The sequence below is a fragment of the Pinus tabuliformis genome, chromosome 7, assembly GCF_031772625.1.
Source record: "Pinus tabuliformis cultivar Carrire ecotype Pingquan chromosome 7, CPIR1, whole genome shotgun sequence".
NCBI lineage: Eukaryota > Viridiplantae > Streptophyta > Pinopsida > Pinales > Pinaceae > Pinus > Pinus tabuliformis.
Window position 1 is genome coordinate 669,350,901 of NC_142293.1, and position 13,039 is coordinate 669,363,939.

Sequence of the window (13,039 nt, forward strand, 5' to 3'; positions counted from 1 at the left end):
CTTTTCGTTTATATGCTCCACTGTTTCATCTTCACCATCCTCACCTTCCACTTACATTTCTTCTTCTTGTAATACTTCAAAATGGTTCTGACTTTTCTAAGTGCCTTCTGGGGAGGGTGGGTTCTGTTTATTTTTTTTCTCTTTGGGGTTTTCTTCGCCTCAGTACTTCTATAAACCCTTAATTGTCTCCTCTGCTTTTCCTTCCCTCCTATTCAGTATTCTCCTTTCTTACCCCCAAATCTGTTGGTGTTTCATTGGCAATCATCAGACAAGATTTATACAGATGGCCGTATTCATGGCACCGTCTACATCTAAATGGAATATGTTCATAATCTACTGGTTGTTGCCATACATCATCATGGTATTCCACTTCAATATAATCCAGAAGCGGTTCTGTGATATGCATGTAGACACAAATCCTGGCATATGACGTATATCTGCCTCTTTTGGTAGTTTCTGCCACCTTGACGAAGGTCCTAATTGAATTCCCAATCCCCTCTAGAATCTCTGGATCCCAGAACTCTATTGGAAGCCCAAACAGTCTAACCCATATTGGTGCTGCTAGCATTTTCTCTTTGTCTGGATTATAGCATTCTTCCCATTGCCTCATAAAAAGGCCTACATTATTGAAGAAGTATGGTCCCTCCTCAAAGATCCTCTCCTTATCTTCCAAGTTTGCAAATATTACCGTGAAGAATCCTTTTGCGCCTAGTTTAGGGTCAATATGTCCCTTGGGCTTCCATCTCTGTTGTATCCATTTAGTCAGATCTTTCTCGGATGGCCATGTGCCTACAAACTTACAAATAAGAGCATGGTCTTTCATATATCCTCTATACTCCTCAAGTCTATTGTTAGGAATAACAAACCTGGGTTTTTTTGTTGCTCTGGGAAGACATTTGTTCCCCGTCCTTGCTTGCCATATTGCCCCCATGACCGGCATATCCTTGCTATGTCTCCCTAAGCTGCCGCTCGATCCATTCCGGCTTGTTTCTCCTGCTGCTACATTCTTATAGGAGGGAATCTCTCGACCGCCCTCCCGCCCCGCTTGGTTCTGTCATCTCTTTTGTCAATCCTGTCTATTTTTGGGGTTTCTTCCTTCAATCAACATGGCGTGGCTTGGTTTGAACTTCTGCAGGTGGATTCAGGTTCCCCTGCACCTTGACCAGGTGCAGGTCCGCCAAAGGCCACCTGTTCCAAAACCCTAACCCTAATCATTCGTCTTCGTCTTCGGCTTCGGCGCTCTCCGTCCCTAACATATAATCTTTATATTAATTATTATTATAGTACGTTTTAGTTTTTCTATATTTTGATTCTTGTTGAGGGGAAAGGCTCATTCTATAGCCAAATGTGAAGACTATGTGTAAGTATATACATCCCTATTAAAATAAAAATAAAAGATTACCTAAACATAAAAACAATGGTTGTTATAATAAACTATATTAATAATAAAAATACCAGTTTAACGTGTGTAAAATGGCTCAATGAACATGTTATGTAATCTCTATAGCATTCAAAATACAATTTAAATAATAAAAAATTACACAATGTTTTTTTGCACTAGAAAATAAATTTTCACATGAACAAATTTAATCCTTCTAGACTTATTTTAGATCCGTGGTTAGGATGGATCTATACTGTTTAGCTAAATTTGACAATAATTTTTTTGGTAAAGCCAATTTTTTTTATTTAAATCACATTTTGCATATATAAACAAATTCAAAACCCTAAAAAGACCTATAATACTAAAATTACATTTTAAGTTAATCTTATAACTCAAAACTGTAATTTCAACAATTCTTTATCAAGAAATATATATATAGATAAAAAATATATATATTTTATGACTCAAACTTTTGATTTCTTTAATATATACCAAAAATAATATAATAGTAAAAGGTGTACGCTAAATTTTTAAAATATATATATATAATATTATTTTTATAAATATAAATGATAATAGCCCATGCATCATCCTCTCGTCAACTACGACAATGACTAATTTGTGGGAGTTGATGTCCTAACACCTCCGAACTTTATAACTCTAGAAAAGCTTTGTGATGAGAATATCAATCATTTTACATTTTTTTTTTACTTTATGCCAAGAAACAGTCATCACAAATCTGAGTGACCTACATGATTCGGTCAAACCAGAGATAGAACACTAAGAAGCTTAAATAATTGGCTTTGAACTTTTGACGTGTGCGTCATATTTTCTATTGTTTTCGTTCCGTTGAAATGTCTGCGTTAGATCACCTGCCGTTGCACGCTTGTACGGTTTAGTTGAAAACATGTGTCTTACGTTTTACGTTCATCGTAAAGTTTCTTTCGCTTTCTATCAGCTAAAAAGTCACTTCAGATCACCTGCCGTTGCACGCTTGTACGGTTTAGTTGAAAACATTGCGTGACTAAAATATGGCTACCTTTTTCTAATCTGCAAAGCATTTCCAACTACTAGGTACACATGTCTCCGAAAAAGCTATCGTTTTGTTGACATGGTAAGTACTCATTTGATTTATCTTCACAACTGCAACTCACTGAATGAACGTTCAATAACTGGACATGTCATGGTGATATCACTGAACGTAATATTTCAGGACACTATTATAATATTATTTCCTTGGAGAATAAAGAATATCACGGGTTTGGGGATTCTGTTATCCCAAGGAAGGAGTACTCTGTCTTCTAGAATAAAATCCCTATTATTCTAACATGCTCCATTAAAATTCATCAAAGTCAAGGGGGAGTCAAATCAAAGGGGTGGTGGGTTACGAAAATTGGAGGATGATGGGTTACATCTTTCGCTAGGTTTTGTCGATCTAGCTTCGTTAGGTGGGCGGAGCACAAAATGAGGTGCACAAAAAGAAGACAAGGAGAGAGGTCCTCCACGCCAGAGATGAGAAAAGGTATATGGTCACCTGAGGAAGACGTGAAACTCAAGAACTATATGATGAAGAACAGCCTTCTCGGCTGCTCCTGGAGCTATGTGGCCAAGCAAGCTGGTAATACCTTGTGTACCCACTCGCACGTTAATTTCAATTTTGCTCAACTCTGCTTTAGTTTATGTGATTCAGCGTAACATACTTAGGCGCACTTGAACAGCTGTGTCTTTAAACATGTATAAACCGTGCAATGCAATAATGTTAGCATCGAGGAAGATAGGTAGGTGCTTTTACAATAGGATCAATATAATGCATTAATATTATCATAGCATCAATATATTAAGCGTTGATTGAGATTGCAGAATTTAAGGATCATGGAGTGACGATCTTCTCTTTTCTGTTTTAATTTTTTTTTTTTTTTGGTTGAAGGAATTCTCAGAAGAACTAGAGATTGTATCATTTGATCTTCTAAAATAACAAAGATACATTTTCCTTTCCGAACAAAAATATTATGATGAGAATATTAAAGTGTAATTAAGTATAGAGTTTTAAGCCTGTAATGTAGAAGGGCAAATTGAGAGCAATGAAATTATTTAGTTAATAATACTAACAATTTATGTTTAACCTCTAAGGTTAATTATTAATTGTAGGGTCTTGATTGCTAACATTTATAAAGGTGTATATATTTTATTACTTTGAGTTTGAATCTGGGATCCTTTAATATATATATAGATATAAAAGTAATTTCTGTTACTCACTAAAAATTGTTACATAGATAAACAATTTTTTACAACTTTGGTTTGTCTATGGAGAAAAAAAGTCTTTTGCCCACAATTTAACAAAAACATGACACTAGTTAAATTAGTTCTTGCTAAGTCTACTAAAACCTATACTCCTCATAACATATATATTAACATGTAAAGGATAAATATTAAATTATGACTTGCAAAGAATTGAATTTTATAGCATATAATTTCTTGGATGGGAAATTAAAAGAGAAATATTGTAGGCCATGAGAGTTATTCAAGAAGAGTTCCTCGAAAAGATGAGCATTTTCCACAATTCAAAATAGTTTGATCCATGCCAACATGAGAACCATATCCTTATGTCCGAGGTCCATATCTATGTGCTCGATTTGGAGCTCATCTAGTTGCAGCAATGTTTCTCTTTTAGCATTGTTGCGCTCTAAAAGAACCTTGCTAATAAGTGCCTTAATGTTCTAGTAAAGTTCAATGGTACTTAGGTACTAGTATTGGCATCTTCTAGTGTGACCCGGATTAGGAACCCATTTAGCCACTGATGACAATGCCTTTGCATTAGTAAGTTAATCCTTATTTATAAGAACCTCTACTGAAACATGACCAATTTCTTGTTGAATGTTCTCAAGAGTCTATATGTGATAGAAGAAAGTCGGATTATGGGCATGAGGGAAAGCTCTTACGCTCCCTTCCTCACTGATAGAGGAGAGGAAGAGCGACTTTAGTGAGGAAAAAGCTAACCTTCAAAGGCTTAAAATTCAGACTAGACAAAATACCAGTAAACATATCAACAAGGTGGTGAACTATTCAGAAGGGGATAGAGTTGGAAGTGAGACTTCCCCATACCAAAGTGAGGTATGTTCCAAAAATGGGGATGTTTCCATTAACACATAAAGCCAACAACAATAATAAACATAAAATTGAGTGCAAACATAATCAAGTCCTTGAAATACCTTAGTGCCAACACATCCCTAAGTGTGGCCAATGCGATAAATAGGGTGTAGGTACATGGTAGCCCTACCAATCCAACCAATATAGGGGCACTCCACGCCTCGAGAAACTTACCTCCCCTCAAGAGTACTTAGACATAACCCAACAACTAGCTTGCTTATAATCTCAAAAATTTCATTTATCTTATCCATTAAAAGTTGAATAATAGCCTCAATTGGGGAGGCTATGTCATGAGGACTTGGTCCTACCCCTCTTAACAAAAGAGAAACAACAATTCAAGAGCAGAAATCAGGTCTGGATGGGGGAAGTTGGCACAACTCGACAAGGATGAGAATGGTATTCCTTCACCAACCCGAGTTACACCTCACCATCCTATCATTGAGAGAGTTCTCTTGAATGCTACCCCGGGTCATAATGATTCTCAAATTGTTGTGGATCAGCAAGGTAATGAGTTTGGGTCATGCGGCAGGTGAAACAACCACACCTCCCCTTCCAAGTTAGTGGCATGATGGCAATGGAGTTGTCCCTTCTTATGTTTGAAGAATTTTTTCACATCTATCTATCTATCTATCTATCTATATTCATTTACTTTTTCATATCACTTTTTAATTAAAATAATTTTATTTAAAAAACAAAATAAACAATTTTGATAATACTTTTGTAAAAATTTAGCCCCGATGGTTAGCTCAATTGCTAAAGCACCTTGCCATGGGAGGTCCTGGGTTCAATTCTCCTTAATGCCTTTGAGGTTAGGCTAAAATTAGTTTCGCTGGGGGTGTGGTCCCTTCGGATAGACCTACCATGGTATTCCACAAGATTTTTTTTGTTTGTTTGTAAAATTTCAATAATTACAATAAAATAACATAAATAGTTAATATAGTTTTATTTTGAATTAATTTAATTTAAATTTATTGTGTGAAACATTATAAAGCATAAAATTCAATACAATAACATAAATGTTTAATATAGTTTTATTTTGAATTAATTTAATTTGAATTTATTGTGTGAAACATTATAGAGCATAAAATTCAAACATTTAAATACTTAAATTGTAAACCCCACACACATATGTTAATTTTCTTTTATTTTAATATAACATTGTAAGAGTGAAATACATATATTTTATCTATCTACCTATGTCAGAGTAATTTTAGGGTAAATGATTAGATTGATTTTACAATAGAATATAGTATCTTCAATATAGCATGAGCCTAGATATATTTTAATTTTGGATTTACCAAACATTGGGAGGGATCAAATCTCTCAAGGTACAAATTTTTTTTTGAGTGCACAATTTAAAAAAAAAAATTACCCCTAAAAGATTTGATCCCTCTAAGCACTTGATAAATCTAGAATTAAAATAAATCTATGATGGTTTAATATTTCTATATTAAAAATACATTATTTAATTATAAATTTATATTTATATGTTTTTATTTTTCTATTAAAGTGTAATAATATAAATATTTTTAATATAATTTAAATTAATTTAATGATTAAAAATATAATTACCAAACAATTATTCAAATAGTAGATATCACAAATTGTAAATTGGGAAAAATTTAAAAATTATGATTTTAAAAAGACATTACACACTCCTTTGTTATGATTCTCTTTTTCTTGTAGTTTGTTGGTAATATGATTTTTGTTGGGTTTTCCAAATCTAATCCATCATTTAACGAAATGGTACGATTCTATTTCTTGTATTTGGTTGGTAATATGATTTTTGTTGGGTTTTCCAAATCTAATTCATCATTTAACGAAATGGTGGTCTCAGTTATTTCAGATTTTTAGGTTCTTTTATCTTGCACTGACACATCAGATATTGTCCATCTTTACCAAATCTTTTTATTTGGAAAAAATGAAAATTCATTAGAATTCTCTTTAGAAAAATGATAATTCATTGGAACTTTATGCCTTTAAATACACTACATTAGAGAAGAATACCATGGGGCAAAGCATAGGTTGTCAAAGCCCTTGCTCTAAAACAATGAGTCAAAATGTTTACATAACATTACATCTCTTCCATACTGAGATGAGAGTGCTTCTCAACACAAAAATTAATACATTACATAACAAATTGAAGAGAACATTTAAATATAGTTCAATAATTAAGTATTAATAATAATAATAATAAAATTAAATATATTTAAAAAAAATTAAGCTATATATATATATAATTTAAGTTATATATATAATTAAAATATTTTTTAAAAATAATATATTAATTTATTTATTTTATTATATATATATATATATATATATATATATATAACTTTATTTCTTATAATATTGTTTATAACATTTCATATGAAAATACCTTGATGGGGTGGATGAACGGAATTATGAGGGGAGCGGAGGCAAACTTCACCTCCTCTTCGAGTTGAACCATGGTACAAGTGGCATGTGCTATATATGCATTCATAAAATGGATGTTTCACGATGGATTGTGTTCATTTTATATGTGTGAGGGTAAGTGAATTGATGTTTTTAGTGAGTTTCGGCATGAGAGGTTGTTAAGGTGGTAGAGAGAATGAAGTGTTTATGTAGGCCACTAACTTGTGCAAATTTCTTCGACCATGGCTCTAAATCATACAGGTGGTCATCTGTAAATGAGGATTTCCTTGGTTCATTGTTGGAGGCTATCAATGTCAGATCTAAGACCCTGGAGAGGAATTTAGCTAGAGGCTAAGTTGTAGATGGGTAAGCGAGACGCATGAGAGGAGCTTGCATACCTCGTTTAAGGTAGTGGAGACAAAAACCTGGTATTCAGATTCAAGCAGCTTGGTAAGTCTACAAAACTGGTATCTTGATTTATATAGTGCGATCTTGCATTGTATATACAGGAGGTGTTTAATAACTGTGTTGGTCTCTAGGCTTTACAATTCCCTGCTAACAATATCCTAGGCTTACAAACATGTGAGAGGGTTCGTACAAAACTAAGCTGGCAAACAGTGTCGTCTCCTCTAGTCAAAGAAAATTGGGGTCGGCGAGGTGTCCTTAAAGCACCAAGAATCCCAACTTGTTTTGGGAGTCAAGCGATGGTGGCAAAATTGTTAAAGGAGAGTTACCATGGTCTTCCACTGATAGTAATGCAGTAAGGTTTGGAGACGGTCCTTGCTGGAGGTGGCCACCCACGAAAGAGGTATGGATGTTGCAACCCTAGAATTCTATAGTTGGGTGCTAGGGGTTGGTGGATTAATTGGTTTTTGGTGCGTCAAAGGTGGCTTGGCGCTGGGAATAATGGACTAGAGGGGCGATGAAAATGTTTAGATAGAGGGGTAAAGCAAGGAGAGTGATAGAACTGCAATAACAGGGGGTAGAAAATAGAAGATAAGTCACGGTAGTGGAGGGAGAAGGTGTCATGGATGCAAATATTAACGAGGTGGTGGCCCATAACCTTGATCATTCGTCTAGTCGTGTCTTACTTCCCACCTCCTTTAACACCTTGGAAGCTCAATTGCGGCAAGTCACAACGCTTCTAGAATAACTAAGACAAAATACAGATGATGATTCCAATGAAATGATAAATTTCATGAATGGATTGCCTAGTGTCACTTTGCTGAGGCCAAAGGAAACTAGCTGAATGTATGGAACAACTATAGGATTGTCTAACACATGTTGAAATTCATGTTCTTGGGGAACTTGGGCTTCTAGATCCTGGATCATCCTCTCATTCATTGATGTTTGTAGGTTGTGTTTTATCTTAAGAATCTTTTGAGCATATTGGTCAGTTCTTGGCATTTTGTAAACATCTCTAGTGTTGTTCTCTTAGCCAACCAATATGATCGAATTCAAACCTAAAAGCACTAAATTTTAGACAAGCATGTTGTACTCTTTTGATTGATCCAATAAAAAACCATTTCTTATTAAAATTAATATTAACATTTATGATTTAAATTAAAATTAATAAATTAAAATTTAATTTATAATCATTATTAATATCATCATTTTCTATTAAAAAACTAACTTTTAACTTATTGAACATCAAAACATTAACTTATAAACATAATAAACATTGCGCTAGCATTTATTAGAAATTCATTTTTAACTAAATTAAATTAATTAATTTTTTTATTAAATGTTATTAATAAAAAAAATATATTACAAATAAATATTTTCAAACCCGTGAGTTACTTATCTTTAAATTTGTAGATTTTCAAAGATACAATTCCATTATTATTATTATAATAAATAAAGATAAAAATCCATATTCAACTCAGTTAAAACTCAATCTATTCTCTTCTCTGAAGAAGTTCAAATCCACACTTTAACATTCTGAACATCCAAAATCTATTAGAATGTGCACGCTCATAATTTTACTTAGGTCAATTTTGTTGGGTATTTTTGATGGGGAAAAATACCAAAAACCAAGATTCAAACTAAACACAGAGACAATGCTCTGTTTCTTTTGCTCCAGGATCTTTTGTGCTCAGGTAAGATTAAAAAGAATTTCAGTGAGAGACAGAGTATTTCACCACCATAAAAAACATTCTATTCATTAAAAACTGATACAAACTTCATCCTCTTTTACTGAGAGGGGTTTACCACTGTAAAATCCTTTTTATATTCACTGCTGTGAAAAACAACTTACTGCTGTAATAAAAGTTTACATAAGTTTACTGCTGTAAAAAAATTTACACACGCTTACAAAAATTCGCTCCACCATTTTCTTTATGCACTGCTGTGCAAAACCACACATGGTTTTTCTTACTCCTCTGTTTTACAAAATGCCACACAAAACATTACAACTCTGTTCTTCCTATATTTTCTCGCACTGCTGTGCGTTCAATACATACCACACATTGTTTTCTTTACTGCCTCACGAGTTCTCTCTATTACAAAAAAAAGTCAACTACAAAAATATACGAGCTCCTTTTTTTTGAGTATTACATTTCATAAAAAAAACGACCATACCTATCTTTAAATGCTCCATACCTTTTACATAAAAAAACTTACGTGCTATATATAAAAAAATTATATATTGAAACGTGCCCATACCCATATTTAAAAGGGCCACCTAAATATACGTATCAATATTAAATTCCATAACTCTTCTTCTACGGCGGTCAAACTCAAAAATTTAATCCACGCAAGCCTTTTAATGCACCTCGTACGCAGCTTTGGTGGATCAACGGTGGAGAGCGATGGAGTAAATCCGACGGTGGAGAAAGATATCGGAAAGCACTTTGTTGCAGAGCTTTACCACCCGAGAAAATTACGTTGGCTTACGTCAGGGATGAACCACGTGTCAGCTCCATATTTTCTCGGGTTTGAACAGACGGAAAATCCCTTTGCCGGAAATCGACCCGAGAACTCTCCGGCGAACGGTTTCTGGCTTGGTGAACAGTTGCGTTGAAATTACAAATTTAACACTCCCCTTTAATTTCAACAGCTGGGCATTCAGTCATACCAAGACACTTCCTCAAGAATTCAAAGCTTTTCTGATCCAAAGGCTTTGTCAAGATGTCTGCTACCTGTTCTTGAGTCCTGCAATGGTCCAAGACAATTTCTCCATTGTTGACCAATTCTCTGATGTAGTGAAACCTTGTATCAATGTGTTTCGTTCTCTTATGAAATACTGAATTCTTTGACAATGAAATAGCTGAGCTATTGTCACAAAAAATCACTGTCGCTTTTCCCTGCTCTTGGCCTAAGCTTCTCAACATTCTTCTCATCCACACTTCTTGACATGCTGCTGCTGTAGCTACCACATATTCAGCCTCTGCTGTAGACAATGCTACAATGGACTGCTTCTTAGAAGCCCATGAAATGGCTCCTGAACCCATATGAAATACATAACCGGAAGTGCTCTTCCGATCATCTACACTTCCAGCCCAATCACTATCTGTGTACCCAACCAAATCTGAATGTTCTGAGGCACGATATAGAATTCCAAACATTTTGGTACCTTTGACATACCTCAAAATTCTCTTTGCTGCCTGCCAATGTGCCTCCTTCGGCCTCTCCATGAACCTGGAAATTAAACCAACAGCATACATTAAATCAGGCCTAGTTGCTGTTAAATACATAAGGCTGCCCACAATGCTTTTATACAAGCTAGGATCAAAATCCTTGTTGCTGTCTTCTATGCTGAGTTTTAATCCCATCACTGTGGGAGTGATTGCTGCCTTGCATTCTTCCATCTTAAATCTGCCCAAAACTTGATTTACATATCTTGCTTGAGATATAAAAATTCCTTTTTCATTTTGATCTACTTCTATGCCTAAGAAGTATCTCAACAAACCCATGTCAGTCATTTCAAATTCATCCTTCATGACTGATTTAAAATTCTCAATAAGATAAATATCATTTCCAGTGAAAATAACATCATCTACATACAAGACAACAATTAAAATTTTACCATCCTTTTCTTTGATGTAGACTGTGGGTTCTCCTTCACATTTGTCAAATTCATTATCTAATAGATATGAATCTATCCTGCTGTACCATGCTCTTGGCGCTTGCTTCAGCCCATAAAGAGCTTTCTTCAATTTGCACACTTTGTGCTCTTCAACTTTCTTCTCATAGCCTAGAGGCTGTTCAACGTAAACCTCTTCCTTTAACACTCCATTTAGGAATGCTGACTTCACATCCATTTGGTAGACTTTCCATTGGTTTTGAGCTGCTATGGATAGCACTGCTCTCACGGTTTCCATTCTTGCAACCGGTGCGTAAGTCTCCTCATAATATCTCCCATACTGCTGCTTGTACCCCTTGACAACCAGCCTTGCTTTATGCCTTTCAATCTTGCCTTCAACATTGCTCTTGGTCTTGTAGACCCATTTCACACCAATGACTTCTTTGCCTTTTGGTAACTCAACCAAATCCCATGTTTTGTTTCTTTCTATGGCATTCATTTCCTCATCCATAGCTTCTATCCATTTCCTATCTTTAATTGCATCTTCGAAATGAATAGGATCATCAACATGACAATACAAGGCAAATAAGGAATTCATTTCTTCATCATAAATGTCACTTAGATTTCTAAACTTCTTACCTCGTTCACTTGGTGTGCAAGTGCTTGAAGATGCACTTGAAATTCCTCCTTGTGGTGTGATTGAAGAAGCACTCTCATTTATCCTCAATGGTGTCCCTTGCTGTCCTTGTGTTGGCGCTGCTGTTTGGGGATGCATTTCAGCCACCTCCTCTTCATCTTCATCATGAGACAAACAGTTCTTGACATTGACTGTTTTCTCTATGCTTCCATCCCAAGCTTCCTCTTCAATGAATTGAACATCTCTGCTGACAAAGAATTTCTTGGTAGATGGGATATACAACCTGTAGGCTTTGGATTCCTCACTGTATCCAATGAAAAGACATTTCTCCCCTTTGCTGTCCAACTTCCTCCTCAGCTGATCTGGTATGTGTGCATAGGCCACACATCCAAAAACTCTCAAGTGGGTGACACCTTGCTTTCTCCCACTCCATGCCTCTTCTGGCACTTTGTTCATGACTGCTTTTGTAGGACACCTGTTCAATATATAAACTGCACAATGTATAGCTTCAGCCCAATACTCATTTGGCAAATGCTTTGCCTTCAACATGCTCCTTGCTATCTCCATGATGGTTCTGTTTTTCCTTTCAGCAACTCCATTTTGTTGCGGAGTGTACCGAGTTGTGAACTGTTTATGTATTCCATTTTCTCTACAAAACTTTAGGAATTCATTTGAGATATACTCACCTCCTCTATCAGTTCTCAATACTTTTATGTGTAGCCCGCTTTGGTTCTCCACAAGTGCTTTGAAATTTTGGAATTTCTCAAAGACTTCACTTTTGTTCTTGAGGAAATATATCCAAGTCTTTCTTGTAAAATCATCAATGAATGTCAAGAAATATAGGCTGCCAGCTAATGATGGAGCTTGCATTGGTCCACACAAATCTGAGTGGATAATCTCTAAGGGTGCCTTGGCCCTTATGCACTTCCCTGATGGAAAACTTTCTCTATGTTGTTTGCCCAATATACAACCTTCACAAAGGCTGTCCGGCTTCTCTATCAATGGTAATCCCTTTACCATTCCTTTTCTGCTCAATAAGTTTAGACCTCCAAAATTTAGATGCTCGAATCTCAAGTGCCATAACCAGTTCTCATCCTTTGGCACGCTTTGGAAGGCCTCTTGGGTGACTGCTGCCATTTCCCTTTTGTTCTTCATGTCTGCCCTGATCCGGAGAGGGAACATCCTGTTCCTTGTCATCTTCACTTCAGCAATGCATCTTTTGCTGGGTGGTATATCCATGATGGTGCATACATCATTTTTAAAGAAAACATTGTACCCCTTATGGACAAGCTGTTCAATACTCAAGAGATTACATCTCATTCCAGGGACATAGTATACATCTGCTATGGTTTTCCTTTCTCCTTGCTTTGAAAATATTTTTACTTCTCCTTTTCCCATAACAGACACTTTACTATCAGTTCCTAGTGTGACTTCTGATTTCACATTTTTATCT

General features: G+C 35.3%; 1 protein-coding gene across 1 annotated transcript; it reads right to left on the reverse strand.

Annotated features, from left to right (window-relative positions):
• Nucleotides 1-208: 208 nt before the first annotated feature.
• LOC149249233 (uncharacterized) lies at nucleotides 209-931 on the reverse strand. Its single transcript, XM_089452419.1, has one exon. The coding sequence runs from the start codon at nucleotides 929-931 to the stop codon at nucleotides 209-211; it is 723 nt and encodes a 240-aa protein (XP_089308545.1).
• Between the last annotated feature and the right edge of the window lie 12,108 nt (nucleotides 932-13,039).

Excerpts from the sequence above, each read along its gene's own strand:
- LOC149249233 (XM_089452419.1), bottom strand. The coding sequence starts at position 931 with ATGGGGGCAATATGGCAAGCAAGGACGGGGAACAAATGTCTTCCCAGA.